The sequence below is a fragment of the Cheilinus undulatus genome, linkage group 20 (genome assembly GCF_018320785.1).
Source record: "Cheilinus undulatus linkage group 20, ASM1832078v1, whole genome shotgun sequence".
In the NCBI taxonomy this organism is placed as follows: Eukaryota; Metazoa; Chordata; class Actinopteri; order Labriformes; family Labridae; genus Cheilinus; species Cheilinus undulatus.
In genome coordinates, this window is record NC_054884.1 from 35,804,838 (window position 1) to 35,826,281 (window position 21,444).

A 21,444-nucleotide genomic window follows, 5' to 3' on the forward strand; every position below is an offset into this window, starting at 1 on the left:
ACTACATTTATTTCATTATTCATGTATGGGTGCAATAAACATACCTTGTTCCCACTTTCGACCATAGCTAAGGCCTTTATTTTGCTCTCCCCGTTAATCTCTCAGGACCTTTTCTCTCCCTTTCCTCGTTCACTTTCTGTGCCATTTCATTTGTGTTTACAGTCAATTCCTGTTTGTTACATTCATACACGTCCTTTCACAATAAACTTTGCTTTCACAGACGTTACAAATAAAAGTGCATAATTTAACGCTAACTTTACTTTGGAGTCACTTATATACATATATATATATATATATACAGTGCTTAACAAATTTATTTGACCACCCTGACCCTAACCAAAGTAAGGTTTATGCCACAGCTGCCCTAAATTAACAACACTGGCAATTACCAAAATCATTTTTGATGTTTCTGCAATGGTTAATACACCAGTATGTAGAAGCTCTTTAACCCAAATGACATTTTTAATGCTAAAATATAATTATTATTGTTGTCCATGAATTTTCAAATGTACTGATTTACAAAAAACTGAAAAAATAGTAAAGCACATTAATATTTCTTGATTAATATGTCAAATCATAGGTATTTACTTGCATTACTGAAGAGAAAAATAAGTTTCAGTGGTTGAATGTTATGCTTGATTCATTTCTGACTTCTCAGAGAAGCCCAGTGAGCCGGCTCAAATTTGGATGAATCCAGTTTGAAATTCCTCATTCCTGTTCAAAATGGTAAAAAGTGGAGAGCTCACTGAAAATGAAAGAGTCTGCATTAAAGCACTTCATGATGCTGGATGGTCTCTGAGACAAATATGACAGGTGGTCTAATAAACTTGTTAAGCACTGCAGCTGAAAGCACATTTAAACACTGTGACAAAGTGGGTGAGACCTCTCCTTTATGCACCACATTGTCACTTAAATCACTAAGTATCACATCGCATTTCTCATATTTATTAATTTAGCTATAATTTACTTTTGCTTTTGTAACATTGCAGCCCTTACTATCCCAGGTTTGTTTGTGTCAGGATTTAGTTACAGTTTACACCAAAGCACAATGTAATTTAAAGCAAACACACAGTTTTGAGTTGATTAAATCACCTTCATTTAGTCTTAGTTTCATTAACTATGATTTTCATGTTTCTTTGTTTAGTGTGCCATGAGGTCTGGCAGCCACAGAGGGCCGCCCAGTACTTCTTACCTATATATAGAGTTGGTGATGTCATCAGAGACATCCCTGGGCCATACCAACTGTGGGGATTTTCCTTTCGATTGATGTTCTCTTTTGGAACTTGTAATGTTTCTTTTAGCATTTAGATTTATATCATTTGTTTATTTAAAAGCCATTTAGTTGTATAAATGAGTTAAGGTTAATTTCAGAGTTAGATTCACTTCTTTGTATGTAGAGAAATGTGGGTTTCCACCCCTTAGTAAGTCGTTCTCTAACAGCTGCAGCTACTCCTGTAATTGGGCAGCCTACAAAGCCATGAGCGTTTGCATTTGCAGGGGGAGACAGGGAGGCCGTGCTGCCTTTAACATGTGCCTTACTTTAATTTAGTTATGATTTAGTTTAATTTGACTTGATTTTCCTTCAATTTTTGTTGGTTTTTGATAAGTTAACACGTGTTAATTTTAAGCACTGTAAATAAAAAGCTCACTGCTGGGAAAAGAAGTCAGCTGTCGCCTTCCTGACCCTTTGGCCAAACTACACTACAAACACACCATGTTCCTTTCATCCAGAAGCTCTTTCGTTACCTCACCATTTATGTCTGTTTTTATTCCTTCCCATAATGTGCTACAGTATGTGCATTAAAGTCCCCACATATAAGCACCCTGTTGCCATCTAGCCCTATTCTTTGTATAAACATGACCAAATCAAATTGCACAATCTCCCCCTGCTCCTGTCACATCTAATAGAATTGTATCCAACTATCCTGAAATCTAGGATAGGTGTTAATTATGTTTCTTGCACATAAATGATATCAGGTTTACAAGTTAAATCATCAACAAACTTTTAAAATTCTTGTCCATTAGCCAACAAACTTCTTGCATTTCATTGTTATATTAGCAACATTATCAAGGCTATCCAACCCAGAACTGATCCTGACTTGCTTGAGCACTGAGGTCATCCCTCACCTCTTCCCAAGTCATCTCACTCAACTCAAAGTGATGGACTGCAGCTTTCACAATGATCTAGATTTTTTCAGTTTTTGACTTAACATCCACGGTCACATTTATGGCTCCAGCTATGAAAGTTACCAGTGTAGTGGAAAATGTATTTTTATTCATGCTTATTTGTTGTACACATGATGCTTTGCTGACGTGGAACAGCTAGGGTGTGAGACATCAGACAAGAAAAACCACCGTTTAACGGTTGGTTCACAGAGGAAGTTGTACAAAACAGGAACAACATGTCCTGACTTATTTTTACACTAACAGAGGAAGTTATGTGACGCAACAACGACTGCAGAATGCAGAAGTAATGTCACCTAAGGTCAACACCCATGCCGATGAACTCAACCTATGAAATACTGTGTTTGTACACTGAAGATATGTATCCAATGACTATCCTTTATTAAATTACATTACCTAGCATTTATCCTTGTTCTGTAATCTATTAAACGGGACTGCTCCTGCACTGCACCTCTGACGAGACTCTCCCTTCAGCTGTCTGGACTGATTGTTGTTGTGAGATTCCTCTTCTTGCAAGAATAACTTTCTAATAAACTCATGATAAAGACATCTCTGACTTGAGCTCTCTATCCTAAATCTGAGAAAATTCCTGCATACCAACTTCTTCAAGTCTACCACCATTTTATTCTCATTGATCCAAACTGGGTTACTTGAGACTTCATTTCCTGCTCTTCTTCTTCTATCATTTCCTCTTTCTGCTTCACCCTTGTTACTGCTTCTGCATAGGACAATTTTCCTGAACTTTAACCTGTTGGATTTCCATTTGTTTCTTCATTACCTCACAACCTCCATATGCAACGCTATGGCTACCGCCACACAGTAAATTTACCTGAGTACATTTTACTCAAATTGAGTAAAATTTTTACTCTAAAAAAATCTAACATTTGGTCCCAGCCTATTTGGAATAAAATTCACTCTGCTTGCAGAGTAATATTTTCAGAGCTGTTTTTACTCTAAAAAGTGTTTTTATTTAACTCTAAATGATGATTATGTACTCCATAATGAACAAAATAAGAACAGCTCTACAGCGATTGTACTCACTACAGAGAAATTCAGACCTTACTCTAGACATTATAGAGCTGTTTTTTTTTTTCTCCATACAGTGTTTCATTTGGTCCTTTCAGAGCTGTTTTTCATTCCTTAAAGAAATGTTTCTACTCATTACGGAACAATTTCTACTCCATCTAGAACTGGGTAATGATTACGTAGAGCTGCATCTTACTCTAAATAGACTGATCTTACTCTTTATTTTGGTTTACATTTTCCTTCTAATAGATAATTCTGCCTTTCCACCCATAGATGGCGTAACAAAAGAGGTGTTTTTACCTATATGTTAGACAGTGTTCTAATATTACTGAAACAATTGTAATCAACATATGACAAGAACTCAGGAGCAGAGCACAGGACAAGGTGGTAAAGTTAAAGAAGATTACTTGACAACTATAGTGCAAATGATGGTGAGTGTACTGGTTGGAAATAGCTCTGGCAGTGAGACGGAGATGCTGCAGAAAAAGAGGACAAAAAATCACTGAAAAATCACTAGATTATCAAAGGTTGTAGAGGAGTTACCTGACTAGAAGCTGTAGTACAAAGGTGTCTGAAGGTTCATCACCTGGTGAGGAGGTCTTGATTGCCAAGGACAGCTAACGAGCTGCAGCTGTGACTGTCTATGAGTGACGCCAGCTGAGCTGAAACTTAAATGGTTGTGGTTAAAAGTTTTACTCCAGCAGAATTTACTCTGTGTTTTTACTCCAACTCTCGTGGTGACTGGTAATAAATATACTCAATAACGAGTACATTTTACTCTTTTTTAGTAAAATACTTATTACTCTGGAAAAATGACTCCCCAGATTTTCAGTTGTTGATGACTACACTGCTCATAGTCATGATCTTCCCCTCACTGGGCACAACTTCTCTTACTTTTACATGTCTTGGCTATATGACCAAACTTTTGACAGTTACAGCACCTCATCGGCTTTGGGATGTACTCCCTGACATTATAACTCATAAAGCCAAGTGTCACTTTTGTAGGGAGGACTTTGAAGAAAAATCTCAGTAAATATTGAACTGAAGGCCTCTGAACAAAGCCCCTCTAAATCAGCTCCACATTTAAAAGTATAAAACCTGGCTTTTATGTTAGAAATCCATGCTTTGTTTGGGATGTATTAGAGCCGTGAATCTCACCAGGAGATGAATTGTTTAAGTAGCAGGAAAAGCACACACATTACCGCCTCCTACTATGCAGGAGTGTGAACCAGAGCCCCTTGTTCTAGGTACAAAATACTAGTGAATAACTAACACAGGTTTGAAGAACAGAAAAAAAAAATTCTCTTGACTAATCCGGTTTCTTTTAAAATCTCAAACAAGGCTTTAAGTATACATTTCTCATTACGTGATATATTTTTAAGTGTAAACATCTGTACTCCACATCTCCTAAGGTCTTTCTTCAGCTTTTCCCTGCTAGTTTTGTACCTCTCACAGTTACAGATTGCTTGTTCAACACTCTCCTCTTCCACCCCACAGTCACACATATCTGTTGCATGTTTTCCAGTTAAATGTAATGTTTTATTTAATCCTACATGTCCAATACTTAGTCTATCTATTATTATCTGTTCTCTTCTGTTTCCTCCTCATGTTTCTATACCCCCCACTTTCACCTGAATACTGTGCAAATGACATTCTTTCTGTCCTTCATCCCATAGCTTTTGCCATTCACTATGATTTTACTTTTAACCAAAGATTTTGTTTCTACATTCATAACTTTGTCTTGCCTAAGGGCCTGTTTGGCTAGCCATTTCATTTCCCTCAATTCCCCGGTGCACTGGTGCCCACTAGAACCTGGTATCTAACTGTAATTTGTGCAATCTGAATAGTGTTTCGTAAATTTCATATATCTGGTCTGCTTTGGGATGACATGGACTGGAAGGATATCACTGCTGAGAGAGAGTCTGAACACACTACAACCTGTTTCATTTTGTTCTGTTCTGTCCAGTGTAATGCTTTTACTATTGCCAACATTTTAACTGTATACTCTGATAAATAATCTGGTGTTCTCTCCCTAATATTTATGTTTAACTTTGATATGACAAATGCAAAACCAGTGCGCCCATTCTTTGTGTTCTTTGAACCATCTGTATAGATAGGTGTGTGAAGTCTATGTATTGTTTTTAGCCTGTTTTCTACTAAATCTGCCCAATTTCTGTTTCCTTTATTGCTCTGCATTTTATCTTGAACATAGATCGATGTGCACAGGGGGAAATAGCCAGAATGGAGTTACTGGATAAGGTACTGTATTGCTGTTTGTTGTTTCCTGTATCCCCATTTGTTGGCCCTTCTGCTTGCCTCCCAAACAAAATGTAAAGTTCTTTCTTTCCCGATCTCACAGCATGGTTGAGGAGCTTTCACTGTTTGATGCCATCCTACTCTATGCCCCTGAAGATTTGCCTGGTATGTCATCATTAACTGTTTATGTCTAAGGTTAACTGGCATCTCTCTCATCTCAGCCTGAGCAGCATTAGCTGGAGAAGTCCTTAAAGCACCACAACATAATCTTAATGCTTGATTTTGTGTTACCTCTATTTTCTTCAACAGAGTTTTAGCTGCTCCTGTAGAAAAGGCCCCAAAGCTACCTTAAAGTTGTTAGTTCTGCTGTTCAGTATATTGTTAGATTGTTGTTAGGTTTCCTTAGTGTAGCAGGGTTATTGAGGAAAGAGCTCCCCCTGCTGGTTACTAGCAAATAATGTCAGGAAAATAAGCAGTGTAGTGCAGAGTGCCATGTGGTCAGTGTGCTGTGAATTAACTATCAGAAGATCGCTGTGCGTGAATGAAAGTAAAAACACAGCTAGTTCACAGCCAGCCTACAGTAAGAACTCAGCCAGACCCAAATGCAAAGTTGTACTGCATGATTGTTGGCAGATTGTACATCACTGATCATCAACTTGCGGTCCGGGGGCCATATCAGGCCCCCCAAAGCTTCCTGTCTGGCCCCTGAAAGATCATTAAATTCAGAAAAGGAGGAAAAGAAGATGTTGTGGACTTAATATTTGATCTTTTTTTTTTCTTACAGAAATGTACTTTTCAGTCATATTTAAAAGATATTAAAAAGGGGGTAAGATTGGCAAAGTGTTACAAAATGAATGGGTGATAAATGGCAAAATGGGTTGTGGAGTGGCACAAAGGGACAAAAATTGGTGAAAGAGTGGTTATAGAGTAAAAAAGGGGCAAAAGTATCAAAAATGGGTTAAAAGTGGCACAAAAATTGCAAAAAAGTAATAAAAGGGGTTAAAAAGTGTTAAAAATAGAAGAAAAGTGGCACCAAGAGGATAAAAGCTGCAGGAAAAGTGGTTTATAAGTGGTTAAGAATGGCAAAACATGGGTTAAAAAGGCAAAAAGGGGCAAAAATGATTTAAAAATGGCCAAAAATATGGCACCAATAGTCTGGCAAACATTGATTTTAAAGTTGCGACAATTGTTTAAAAAAAATTTAATGAAAAGGGGTAAAAGTGGGTAAACCATGCTGTAAAAGGGGTTAAGAGGGGTTAAAATCATGCAAAAATAGGTAAAAGAGGAAAAAAGGGGCAAAAAGTATAACATGTTAAAAAGGCAAAAAAGTGCAAAAAATTACTGATAAGGCATTAAAAAGTGGCAAAATGGATCAAAGAGTGGCTCAATGAGGATAAAACTTGCAGGAAAAGTGATTTAAAATGGGTGAAAGAATAGAAAAAAAATGAATTAAAGAGGCAAAAATATCAAAAATTGGTTAAAAGTGGCAAAAACAGCAGAAACAGCCTGGCAAAGTTTCAAAAAAGGGTTAAAGAGTGGCAAAATGGGTGAAAAGTGGCAATCATTGATTTAAATGTTGCAACAATTGTTAAAAAATGTAATGAAAAGGGATTCAAAAGTGGCAAAAATGGATGAAAGAGTGAAGGAGTAAAATATGCAGGAAAAGTGGTTTAAGAGGGGTTCAAATCTTGCAAAAATAGGTAAAAGAGGAACGAGGACAAAAAGTTTCAAAAAGGGGTTAAAAGTATCAAAAATAGGGGATAGATAGGGATAGATCTCACTGGTAATGACTAAAAAGTCCTGTGTTTTAAAAGAATATACAAATACTACTACAATAATATATCAGATCAAAATATTTCTTTAATTTTTGTGTATTTGAAAGTCCAGTCCCTGTTGAAAATAAATCTGGCCTTTGTTCAGATGTAATTGATGACCCCTGTTGTACATGTTACTGTGATGAAAAGGAAGTATGTATCCACAACCAAATCTCAACACTCATTATTGTCTACTCTGGAATATTCTGGCCTTAAGTGGTGTTCTGGCCAACACACCTGAGTGAATCCAGTAAAATATTATCCAACAAGTGTCCTACCCGAACCAATCCTTATTTCTCCATTACAGCTCCTCTGTATACTAAACAGCCATAATCCACAGCTAATCTTATTAGAGCCACATAAATATTTCAAGGCACTTCAACTAGCTCCCCACTCTCTTTTTCTCTTTTATATTTATGTGATCATTCCCCATCAACTTTGAATCAAACAATATTCCTAGGAACCGAAAAGTATGAACTTGTTGTAGTTCTAACCATACATCTGTGCAAAGGGCCTCGGACTTCAAGTTCCTGGGCCTGCACCTGAATGATGACCTAACCTGGAAAACCAACCCCAAAGTGCTGATCAAAAAGGCACAGCAGCAACTCCACTTCCTGAGGGTCCTGAAGAGCAACGCCCTGGCCAAGGAGCTGCTGGTGTCCTTTTACAGATGCTCCATTGAAAGTGTACTGGCATACTGCATCCCAGTGTGGTTCTCCAGCTGCACTGCTCAGGAGAAGACAGCTCTCCAGAGGGTCATCAACACAGCACAGAAAATCAAAGGCTGTGCTCTCCTCTCCTCAGAGGAGCTGTTCAGGTCCCGCTGTCACAGGAAGGCCATAGGCATCCTGAAGGACTCATCCCACCCAGCACGTCACCTGTTCCAACTGCTACCCTCAGGAAGACAGTTCAGGACAATAAGAACCAAAACTCTCTTGATGTCATGTTATACACTGAGAAACACTTTGGACTGGAGTCTGTTTTTTGTTATATTATACACTGAGAAACACGTTGAGCAGGGGTGTGGTTTTTCTTTTTGTGATATAATGCACTGATTAAAAAACACTTTGGACAGAAGTCTGGTTTTCTTTTTTTGTCAGTTTTGACACTTTAAATCACAGTGGACAGGAGTCTGGTTTTTCTTTTTGTTCTATTATACACCTATGATCACATTGGACAGAAGTCTGGTTTCTCTTTTGTCATATTATACATTTAGAAACACTTTGGAGCAGTGTCTGGTGTCTCTTTTAGTCATATTGTACACCTATAATTACATTGGACAGAAGTCTGGTTTCTCTTTTTGTCATATTATACATTTAGAAACACTTTGGACCAGTGTCTGGTGTCTCTTTTCACCATATTATACACTTAAAATCACAGTGGACAGAAGTCTGGTTTCTCTTTTTGTCATTACTATACATTTAGAAACCCTTGTGACAGGTGTCTGGTGTCTCTTCTCGTAATATTTTACACTTAAAATCACATTGGACAGAAGTCTGGTTTCTCTTGTTGCCACATTGTACATTTAGAAAAACTTTGGACAGGAGTCTGGTTTCTCTTGTTGTCATATTACACACATAGAAATACTTTTGGCAGGATTCTGATTTCTCTTTTTGTCATATTATACACTGAGAAATATACTGGACAGGGGTGTGGTTTCTCATTTTTCTAAATGACAGACACTTTAAAAAGGGGTCTGGTTTTCACTTTGTGTCATATACTTATAACCACTTTGGACAGAGGTCTGGTCTCTCTTTTTGTCATACTGTACATTTAGAATCACATTGGACAGGAGTTTGGTTTCTCTTTTAGTCATCTTGTATACTTATAACCACAGTGGACAGATGTCTGGTTTCTCTTGTTGTCAGCTTATACACTTAGAAACACTTTTGACAGGATTCTGGTTTCTCTAATTTTCCATGTTATACACTGACAAATATACTGGACAGGGGTGTGGTTTCACTTTATGTCATATTATACACTGAGAAACACTTTGAAAAGGAGTTATTTTGTACTTTTTGAAGTTTGACACTGAAAACCACATTGGACAGGAGTCTGGTTTCCCCTTTTTACACCTAGAAACACTTTAGTCTGAAGGTTTTTTTTTTTTTTTTTTTTAAATTTAGAACCCCTTTGGAAAGGAGTCTGGTCTGTCTTGTTGCCAAATGGCACTTTGAAACACTTTGGACAGGAGTCTGAATTCTCTTTTTTTATTATAATATACACTTAGAATCACTTTGGAAAGGAGTCTGATTTTCATTTTGGTCAAATGGCACTGAGAAATACTTTGGACAGGAGTCTCTTTTAGTCTCTTTTAGTCATATTATATATTTATAATCACATTGGACAGAAAACTGGTTTTGCTTTTTGTCATATTATGCATTTAGAAACACTTTGGACCAGTGTCTGGTGTCTCTTTTAGTCATATTATACACTTATAATCACATTGGACAGAAGTCTGGTTTCTCTTTTTGTCATATTATACATTTAGAAACACTCCAGACAGGAGTCTGGTTTCTCTTTTAGTCATGTAATACACTGAGAAACACTTTGGACAGGAGTGTGGTTTCTCTTTGTGTCATATTATACACTGAGAAACATATTGGACAGGGTTGTGGTTTTTCTTTGTGTTATATTACACACTGAGAAAAATTTTGAGCAAGAGTCTTTTTGTCCTTTTTGAAAGTTTTTTTTTTTTTTTTTTTAACTCAGAATCCCTTTGGAAAGGAGTCTGGTCTGTCTTTTTGCCAAATGGCACATAGAAAAATTTTGGTCAGGAGTTTGGTTTCCCTTTTTTAATCTAAAATTCAGAAACACTTAAGACAGAAGTCTGTTTTTTACTTAGAACAACTTTGGACAGGAGTCTGGTGTCCCTTTTGCTCAAATGACACTAATAAACACTTTGGTAAGGAGTCTGATTTTCTTTCCTGTCAAATGGCACTTAGAAACATTTTGTATAGTAGTCTGATTCCCCTTTTTCAGATGGCAATTACAAACACATTGGACAGGAGCTGGGTTTCCATGGTATTTAAATGAAACTTTGAAACACTTTGTGCAGGAGTCTGGTTTCTCTTTTTGTCATATTTTACAATTAAAAACACTTTGGAGAGGAGTGTGGTGTCTTTTTTTGTCATATTATACAACGAAAAACACTTTGGACAGAAGTCTGGTTTCTCTATTTGACACACTATACACTGAGAACCACTTTGACAGGGGTGTGGTTTCTCTTTTAGACATATTACACGCGCAGAAACACTTTGGACAGGAATCTGTTTTTTCTTAAATCATTTTGGACAGTAGTCTGATTTTCCTTGTTGTCAAATGACATTTAAAAACACTTTGGACAGGACTCTGGTTTCCCTTTTTTTTTTTTTTTTTTTTTTTAATAACTTTGGCCTGGAGTCTGATGTTTATTTTTGTCAAATGGTACTTAGAACCACTTTGGAAAGAATCTGGTTTCCATGGGTTTAAATGACACTTTAACACTTTGGACAATAGCCTGGTTTCCCTTTTTTCACAGGACAATTTAAAACAAATTGGACAGGAGTGGGGTTTCCATGGGTTTAAATGAAACATTGAAACACTTTGGACAGGAAGCTAGTTTCCCTATTTGTCATCTTATACACTTAAAACCACTTTGGACAGAAGTCTGGTGTCATTTTATGACATACTATACACTGAAAAACACTTTTAACAGGAGCCTGGTTTCTCTTGTTGTCATGTTATACACTGAGAAACATATTGGACAAGGGTGTGGTTTCTTTTTTGTCATACACTGAGGAACACTTTGGTCAGGAGTCGGTTTTCTCTTTCTGTCATATTATACACTTAGAAACATATTGGACAAGGGTGTGGTTTGTGTTTTAGTCATATTACACACTGAGAAACACTTTGGACAGGAGTCTGGTTTTCCTTTTATGTCAGTTTTGAGACTTTAAACCACATTGGACAGGAGTCTGGGTTTTCCTTTCAAAAATAATACTTAGAAACACTTTAGAGAGAAGCCTTTACCTGTATTCAGACCCACTTTGGAGAGGAGTCTGTTTTTGTTTTTCAGATGACACTTCTAAACTCTCGTCAGGAGTCTGATTTTCATTTATGTCAAATGGCACATAGAAACACGTTGGACAGAAGTCTGGTTTGTCTTTGCAATTAAATGACTTTAGTCAGAAGTCTGTTTTTACTTAGAACCACTTTGGACAGGACGTTGGTTTCCTTTTTCAAATGACACTTTTAAAAACTTTGGTAAGGAGTCTGATTTTCGTTTTGTCAAACGGCACTTGAAACATTTTGGACAACAGTCTTGTTTCCTTTTTTAACATGACAATTAGAAACATATTGGACAGGAGTCGGGTTTCCATGGTATTTAAATGACACTTTGAAACACTTTGTGAAGGGTGTGTTATCTCTCAGTCATATTATACACTTAAAAACACTTTGGAGAGGAGTCTGGTTTCTGTTCTTTTCATATTATACACTGAGAAACAAACTGAACAGGGGAGTGTGGAAAAAAAAAGTCAGATTATACACTGAGAACCACTGTGGGCAGGGGTGTCGTTTTCTTTTAGTCATATTACACACTTAGAAACAAGTTGGTCAAGAGTCTTGATTTTCATTTCTGTCAAATGGCACGTAGAAACATTTTGGTCAGGAGTCTGGTTTTCCTTTTTTAAAATAAAACTTATAAACACCACCATTTTGGACAAAATCTGGTTTCCCTTTTTTTTTTTAAATAACACAAACATGTTGGTAAGGACTCTGATTTTCTTTTTTGTCAAATGGCACTTGGAAACATTTTGAATAATAGTCAGCTTTTCCTTTATCAGATGACAATTAGAAACATATAGGACAGGAGCCTGGTTTGTCTTTTTTCAAATGACTCTTATAAACTCTTTGGTCAGAAGTCTGATTTTTTAGATTATACACCAAGAACCACTATGGACAGGGGTGTGGTTTCTATTTTAGTCATATTACACACTTAGAAACACTTTGGACAGGAGTGTGATTTTTCTTTTAGTCAAATGGCACTTAGAAACATTTTAGTCAGGAGTCTGGTTTCCCTTTTTAAAAATAAAACTTAGAAACACTTCAGACAAAAGTCTGTTCTTTTAATCAGGACCACAGCTGATAAAGGATGATACTTACAGCTGATATAGCTGCCTTTAAAAACACACTTCCAATGTGTTTCGCATCAAGCCTTCATCAGGAAGTCAAACAAACAGAAGCCTGGAAGCTGTATGTTCTTTTTAAATGGTCCTGACCAATAGGAACCTGCCAAATGGGTATCAAGGTAATGGCCCGCAGATGGTGTCAACATATAAAACGGCCAGCAGATGGTGTTATATAGGTCAATGGACACAAAAAACCTCAATTATAGAAATATTTACATATATACTAAATATTACAACAATCCAAGCAAATTGACCCCCCTCTCCCACACACCCATATGTACAGGGCAAGTCATGTGTACTCCTGTCCTAGGAGAGCAGACAGGCAAAATGCAAATACTTTTAATTATATCTAACCGTCAAAGGCATGAGAGAAAAGCAGTGTGTTCAGACCACTCCTAAAATAACTTTTACAGATCTCAGGTCAACAGCTAGCTTATTCCACAGAACAACACTGTAGTGACTAAATGCTCCTTCACCCGATTTGCCGTTTACTTTAGTTACATTTAGAGGGTCCATACCTGAAGATCTGAGTGACCTGGTTGGGTGATAGTGAGTGAGCAGGTCAGAAATGTACTGGGGTGCCATAACATTGAGTGATTTATAAACAAGAAGTAGTACTTTTTTTTTCTTTTTTTTTGTAACTTTAATTTATATCGATAATTTCAGCATCTTATATATATACAGCCCACTGATGAACATGTTGGCGTTACATCAAATAAAAATAGTTAACACAGATGAATTTATAACATTATAGACACTGTTGGGAGTTCAATTTCCAGTAGCAGTATATCTGTTCCATCACAATCAACATCAGAATTAATTGTCCCTTTTCTTTCCTGTTGTAATGTTGCTGTATTTTGTTTTGAATAATGTTCAGTTCTCCCACTTGTCATCCATTTGTGCTTCCTGTAATCTCAAACGATGCGTCAGTTTTTCCATTATGAAGATTTCTTTCACTGTCTCAAGCCATTGATCTTGGGTAGGTGGGTCTGCTCTGCCTCACTTCCTCGTAATAGATTTTTTCGCAGCTATCAACAGTATTTTTTATCAAGTATCCGTCCTTTATTTGTACAGTTCCCTCAGGTGAGTTAAAATGACACATATATAGAGTAACAGAAAACTCATAGGAATATTGTATCCTAATATTTCTAGTAGGGTTCTATGTACAGCTTTCCAAAAAAACAGAATCTTATGGCATTTCCAAAATATGTGCGAGTGAGACACATCCATGGCTCCACAAGCTGTCCAGAATGGAAAACTTCTATTGGAGTGTTTGCTTTTAACTTCAGTGTAATGAAAAAAAAACAAATCAAATTTTTCCAAGAAAACTCCCTCCATATCCGTGAATTGGATGTTTGGTGTGTTTTCCACATGTCATGCCAGTTATCATCTGAAATGTTTATATTAGATTCTGATTCCCATTTTTCTTTGATATACTGAGTTAATAATTCTTATTTTAATTCCCTTATGTAGTTTTAGTATTAGCATGATCACACCATTCAAAGAAGAAGTACTTTATAATCAATTCTGTATCTGACTGGAAGCCAGTGAAGACTTTTTAGACTGGGTGTGATGTGTTCTGTTTTCTTTGGTCCTGTTAGAATGTGAGCTGCAGTGTTTTGGATGAGTTGGAGATGATTTATTGTGTTTTTTGGAAGTCCAGCGTGGAGAGCATTACAGTAATCTAACCTGTTGGACATGAGTGCATGGACCAATTTTTCACAATCAGACTGAGACATGAAATATTTAAATTTTGAAATGTTTTTAAGTGGTAGAAGGATGTTTTGGTCAGGGATGTCCCGATCCTGATCACATGTATCGGATCGGGGCCGATACTAAGCATTTTTAATTGATCGGCGATCGGCAATTTGATCTGATCAGCCCAGCCAATCATTTACGACAGGCCGTAAACGTGCCGGTAACAACAAACAGCAGTAGCAACATCAGCTTTCGTGTGTTAGATTGTCAGTGGTCTGGAAATACTTCAAAGTGAGAGCAAAAACAGTCCAACGGCCACTTGCAGCATCTGTAACGCGACCGTTTCATGAGGCGGTAGCAGCAGAGCTGCATTTAACTCCACAAATTTGATCTGTTGTCTCCGAAGACATGCAGCAGAATTCGGTGACTTCACTACAGCAACAGGCAGCTTCACCGAAGCAACACACTCTGGACTTTCAGAGGAAAGACAAATACCCTTGAGAAAGTGATAAGGCAAAAAGATAACAGAAAAGGTGGTCAAATTCATCGCACTGGACAACCAGCCCATCTCGTGGTGGAGAATTTGGGTTTTTATCATCTTCTCGAGCTTTTAGACCCATGCTATGCCCTGCCTTCTCGACATTACGTTACTGACACTGCGTTGGCGGAGCTGTACAACAAAGTACGTGATAGCATACTAGAGAATTTTAAAAAGCAACTTCATGGCCGTTAGCTTCACGACAGACATTTGGAGCTCAGATGTTTGCCCCATGTTACTGCTGAGTCTCACTGCACACTGGACTGAGTCCTCCACCTTCGAGTTAAAGCGTGCAGAGTTACATGCACGCCAGTTTCATTTTAAAGTAACAGTGGGTAAAGAAATAAAAGTGAGGGGGGAAAAAGTGATGTAGCAGCTCTAGTTGCACTTTAGAAATTACACTGAAATAAGAGTGTTTGTATTTGACATTTGGGTTTTATTGCACTGTTAATGTTTTGGTTCATGTCTCTGATTAAGCTGCTACATTTTAATAAGGATTGTTGTTTTGAATCTGTATGATTCATATGTTTTTGATCCTATTCAAGTTAAACTGTTTACACCACTTTAAAGTGGAGTTGGAATGTTTTTAACTCATTTGTTGTGACTAATAGAGTCAAGTTAACTTCTAAGTGGAATTATAATACTTAAAATTCATTTATTGAATTCATATGTTATTGTTACTATTGAATCTGTTACACCACCGTGAATGATGGGTACTATCACAGTTCTTCTCTCATCAACCATCAAGTCAGCACCAATTCTGAGAGACCTGCCACATATTAGGAAGTTTACACATTATTGTCTGCATGGATCTTTAGGTGCTTGTCCAAAGTACATTTCCTGGTAAATGATCTTCCACAGGTACCACAGGACAATGGCTTTGTACCTGTGCGAGTACGAATGTGCTGATTCAAATCTGCTTTTACACTGAATCTTTTTCCACAGGAGCTGCAAGAGAAAGGCTTTTCACCTGTGTGTCTTCTCATGTGAACTGTCAAATTATATTTAAGTCTAAAAGATTTGTTGCAAATTGTGCAGGTATGTGGTTTTTCACCTGTATGGATAGTTAAGTGCTGGTTCAAACGATATTTATTTGTTAATGAAATCCCACAGGTTCCACAGGTGTATGGCTTTGTACCTGTGTGAGTTAGAATGTGATCATTCAAATTTGAATTCCGACTGAATCTTTTTCCACAGGTGCTGCAGGAGTAAGGCTTTTCACCTGTGTGTCTTCTCATGTGGACTGTTAAATCACCTTTACGTCTAAAAGATTTGTTGCACTTTGTGCAGGTATGTGGTTTTTCACCTGTATGGATAATTAAGTGTTTTTTCAAACTACATTTCTGTGTGAATGATGTTCCACAGGTACCACAGGTGTGCGGATTTGTATCTGTGTGAGCACGGATGTGATGATTTAAATTTGATTTCACACAGAATCTTTTTCCACAGGTACTACAGGAGAAAGGCTTCTCACCTGTGTGTTTTCTGTCTCTATCTTGTCTTGGTTTTGATGTTTCAGTTATCTCTGAGTCTTTCTGCTTGTTCTCTTTGGGATCTTGATTCTCAGCAACATGAGAGTTGTGAGAAAGGAGCTGGAGTTCATGTTGTCCATCTGCATCTCTGTGCTCACTTTCCTCCTGAGTAGGAGTCAGCATTAACTTGTCAGTCTCCTCCTGATTGAGAGGCTCTCCCTCCTGCTCCTCTTTAATCTGTGGAGGCTCTGGCTCCTCCTGGTCCAGACTAGACTTCCTCTCCTGGAGGCAGAGCTGCTGCTCAGCCACAACCTCCTCCTCCTTACACACATGTTGCTGTGGGACGTCTGGAGATGCAAAAGCAAAACAAAGTCAGGGAGAGGAAACATGTCATTAGTGCCAGTATACAACAGTTTGTTCAGCCAAAATGTTTTATATCTTTTCAATAACACATGATACAAATGACACATTCTTTGTCATATTAAAGACTGATCATGAAAATAGGCAAAAGTTTACACATGAGTACACATGTTGCTGTTTGTTCTATCCAAAAGCACTGCAATCTTAAATTTGGTAAAGATTTTGGTATGAGAACCTGGGTTTTTATTCATTTATTTTGGCCAGCTGTGGCTTCCGTAGATTGAGCTACACAAGGTACGTTGGGATCAGGAGAAGAATGCCTTCTGTTTTCATGCTGCTGTACCACCACGCTGTTAACCCCCTGCAATAAAAGATTAAGGGTCAATGACGTGACGTGTCCATTTTGCCACTTTTCACCCAATTAAGATACTGTTGCCATCATATACCAATTTTTTTTCTAATTTTTTCCCATTTTTGCCACTTCTTTTGGACACATTTTCCCCAGTTTTTGCCACTTTAATCCCTTTGATTTCACTTTTTGCCCATCTAAGCTGCCTTTTGCCATTTAGTGTCCCTTTTTTCCTGTTTTGTTTGCCCATTTTTGCCACCTTTGCCATAATTTTGTCACCTTTAGACAGTTTTTGCCCCTTTTCACAATTTTTTCACCACTTTTTGCTCATTTAAGCTACCTTTTGGCATTAAATACCACGTTTCCTCTTTTTTGCCCATTTTTGTCACTTCTTTTGGACACTTTTTCCCAGTTTTTGCCACTTCATTGATTCCTTTGTTGCCACTTTTTGCTCATGTAAGCTGCCTTTTTGCCTCTTTTAGTCACTTTTCTCTCATTTTTTTGCCACATTTTTACGACTTTTGGACCATTTTTGCCACATTTAACTTATTTTTATTACTACTTCGAGCCGTTTTTTTCCACTTAGATTGTGGCTCTTGCAAAGGTATTTTTTTTACCCTTTTTAGACAATTTGGCCCTTTGGTTTAGCAGGGTTGAGTAACACTGAGTTACTAGATGTTCAAATATTATGTATTTAGTCTCTGTAGCATCAAATACATTTTTAGTGTCTGACATGTTTTATGTGCAAGCTGAAAGCAGCAAAGATGCGAATTAACTCACTTAGACCTGACCTGGTCCACCAAAGGTTTGGGCCACTGTAAACCCTTGCAACATTTGTAAAGATGCAAGCTTTAAGAATAGTTTTTACCAAGATTATCTGCTCATTTATCTGGTTTAAAAACCCAGTCTTGAACCTCCACAGCGTCACTACACATTTGGGGTCTTCCAGATCCGTTGTTTGGGATCCTTTTTTGGGAACTGGCCCCTGTTCCAAATTACTTAAATAACTCTGTTGTATGGACAGGATCCCACCACTTCTCTGGTCTAAAGCTCATTTAGAATGGACTGAGGCATCATGGAAAATTGTTCTGTGGTCACATGAATCCAAATTTGAAATTCTTTTTGGACATCATGGATGCCATGTCCTGCAGACTGAAGAGGAGAGGGGGCATCCAGCTTGTGCTCCTTGCTCAGTTCTAAAGCCTGCATCTCTGATGGTATGGGGTTGCATTAGTGCAGTGATTCCCAAACTGGGGTACTTGTACCCCCAGGGGTACGCAAAGTGACGTAGGGGATACGCAAAAAATAAAAATAAAAATGTAATTTGAAAACAAAAAATATATACATATTAAATTATACACAAATTATTCACTTTTATTTTTTATTTTTCACATTTAATTGGTATATTATTTTTTTATTATTTATCATGCATGCTGGCCCTTGAATACCTATCAGGTTTCAACCAGTTGTTTCAGTAGTTAAAGTTCAAACTGGCAAATGTTTGTATTGTGAGCTTTGATAAAGGCCTGAAGTGTTGGATTTGTGAGGCATCTTGGAGAAGGAAATCTGTCCTGAATTGTCCAAGATTCTTATAGTAACATATGTTCAGTCAGACACCCATCTCATTGAAGCTGTGGTGAGTTTGTACTTACCAGTTTCAAGTAAATAACTGAATATGATCTATAAATGTAAATTTCTTTTTTCAAAAGTGAATTGGTGTTGCTCACTGAAAATGCTGGTAAATGAATCTATTTTGTAAGAAATAATTCACCTTAAGAGATTTTATTTGTATGTTCTGCATGCTAAATTTGGGAGGTATATAAATGTAGAATAAAAAATCAACATAAATTTTCCAGACATTCCAAGAAAACCACTTAAAACTTTTACGGAAACTCTGGCCAATTACTTCTTAAGTTTGCATAGCAGAATTTATTAATTGTAGTCGTAGGAAAGTTGAAATGCAACAGCATCCTTTATTGTGCACACAGGGTCTCAGGATTGCAAACTACAGATATGTATGAAGTATTGTATATTTATAAAAAGAAATAACCAAATTATTGGAAGATCCATTAACGTTATCCTGAAGGACATTTTTCACAGGGAAAATCAAATTAATTATAAAAATGCATAAATGTCATTTTAAGAGAACTGAATTTTCAAAATATATACTGTATATATTTGCATTCTAATAATGGTAAATTGAACTTTAATTAATCTTTTCTAACTCATTTTAGTTTTTCCACTTTATGAAACCTTTTTATTCACTGACCCATAAACATACAGTTGGTAAAGGACAATTAATTGTTCTACAAGTAACCACACAGGGTTAGGACAGAACGTTTTTTACTGGATCAGTTATCCTGGATTATCAAACAAACATCTTGAAAATCGATTCATTCTTCTGTGAGCTACAATAAACCTCCTGCCATCATTGACTTACATTAGTCTTTAGCTGAGACTCCCCCTCTTACATATGGCGGTCGCGTGGTGCAACCACCCCAATGAAAGCCAGCAGTCCAGGGGGCATCTACGTATTGATATCTACTGCATTGTCTATTTTGATTTCAGTTATTTCACGTCTTTAGCCGTAATGTCTTTCTACACGTGCACCACAAAACGTTGGAAGTTGGCTTGGCTACAATTTTGAAAAACTGGCCGTTGGTTTCGTTCGCCTTCAACAGAATATATAAGCTAACCTTAGCCCATTACGACTCAACCTAAAAATACCAGTTAATGTTTGTTTATTTAACACACAAGCCCAACAGTTTTTCTTCATAACAGCATCCCTGAGCATAAACAGAAAGCCAAACTCGTATTTCCTCACCTATTCTGTGTAAGTGGATGTGAGGTTTCCAAACGATATCCAGCATCCTGCGCTGACGGTTGATCTCTGCCTCGTACTCGACGACAGCTGTTGAAAAAACTTCCCATATTTCCTCAGCTGCAGCAGTTAGCCGCTCGTTGACGAAACCTCGAAACCTCTCCACAGAAAACATTCTTGTTCTTTATTCAGCTGTGAAGTTCTTCAGTGTTTTCGCTGCTTCTTCTTCTTCTTCTTCTGAATATTGGGCAGACTAGACGCAGCAAAGGCGTACTGCTGCCCTCCACAGTAGTGATGGGAATTCCACATCTTTTCAGTGATCCGGTTCATTTGGCACAGCTCAGTAAAAAGAGCCGACTCTTTCAGCTCCCAATCATCTCTTCATCTCAGTATCAGTTTGGGGTCATTTGACCTGCCAGTTTTAGCAAAATCATAACATTTGATTGATATTTGGGCAGGTATTTTACCCCAACTATGCTCCATTTTGAAAATGGCTGAAAAGATCATGTAGTTATTTTTTCAAAATGTACTGCCACCCCAAAATACAATCTCCTTTGTCTAACTTTTAGGTTTTTATTTACTCAGTCACTGATGCTTTCTAAAATGTAGTGGAATGGGCTCTATGCACGGCAGGGGGTGGCGTATTTCCGGTGGAAAATAAGACCGTTTCACAAATTCAACCCAAGGGTATGTGCTAAGCCAAAATGGAATCTAAACCCTCCTATACTGCCTTAATTTGTCCGTTTCGTTGTTTTTTTGGTCTCGATTGTTGTTTGTGTTTACTCTATCATCATCGTTTGGCATCCACACATGCTAAAATGATGTTTCAAAAAAAGGTTAAAAGCACTTCTGGACTTCGTTGCTGCATGCTGCAATGTACATCTTCAACTATATTTGACTCGTCATTGACAGTCAGCTCAGTTAACTCATGAAAACAGCGAGTAAATCACAACGAATTTGCCTTTCTCTTGTCCCAACTGGAAGTGTGGGAGCGGTCTAATGCCCAATGCAGAAGCAGTTCATGCATAGAGCCCATAACTGGGTGTTAGGATAAAAACAGTAAAGCGGGGGTGTCCAAACTATGGCCCCGGGGCCAAATGTGGCCCGTTGTTCATTTTTGATTGGCCAGCAGCAAATTCTAGAAATAAAATGAAATATGGCCCACATGAGATGATGAAGCTTGTGCTTAACTGTATTTTACTTTTCAGCACTAGGGCATGCTTTCATGTTGATTCTGTAGACAAACATTTTGACTAGAAGATATCTTGATTAATACTGACCAGATAGATTATTGCAGCAAATGACAGCACCAACAGCATTTTGAGGGTGGAGCCAGTGGTCGCCAGGGCCTCCTGAAATCTGATTGGCTCCCCCAAATCCTGAAAATGACTATTTGCCTCGTCAGCCATTAACAAGCCATTGAGGTGTATTCAATCGCTAAACATGTGTATACTTACACTGGATTGATCTTACTTAAATATCCTCAAGATGAGGAATATGAAAGTGGCCCCACCATTCTCATAGATTTCTGTGTGTGGCCCTCAGTGGAAAAAGTTTGGACACCCCTGCAGTCAAGGAAGCATTAGTAATAAATCTATGATGACAAACTTTCACTTTCTTGGCTTGTTATTAAAAACAGTATAATAATGCATTCATGTCTGTTTATTGACTATTTTAATGTGTTAAAAACTACAACAATACAGAATGGAATATATGATATTAAACAACAGCATGACAAATATTAAGTGGCATACA

The 21,444-nt window shown here is 37.5% G+C and overlaps 1 protein-coding gene across 1 annotated transcript in view; it reads right to left on the reverse strand.

Moving 5' to 3' along the window:
- LOC121528660 (putative GATA zinc finger domain-containing protein 25) overlaps positions 1 to 19,865 on the reverse strand; it is a 20,295-nt gene extending 430 nt beyond the window's left edge. Inside the window, exons 1-2 of the mRNA XM_041816195.1 lie at positions 19,693 to 19,865; positions 16,162 to 16,506 (exon numbers count right to left, since the gene is read on the reverse strand). Of these exons, the coding sequence (XP_041672129.1) occupies positions 16,162 to 16,506; positions 19,693 to 19,864 (517 nt within the window). The 5' untranslated portion in view covers position 19,865. The remainder of the gene's footprint in view (positions 1 to 16,161; positions 16,507 to 19,692) is intronic.
- Between the last annotated feature and the right edge of the window lie 1,579 nt (positions 19,866 to 21,444).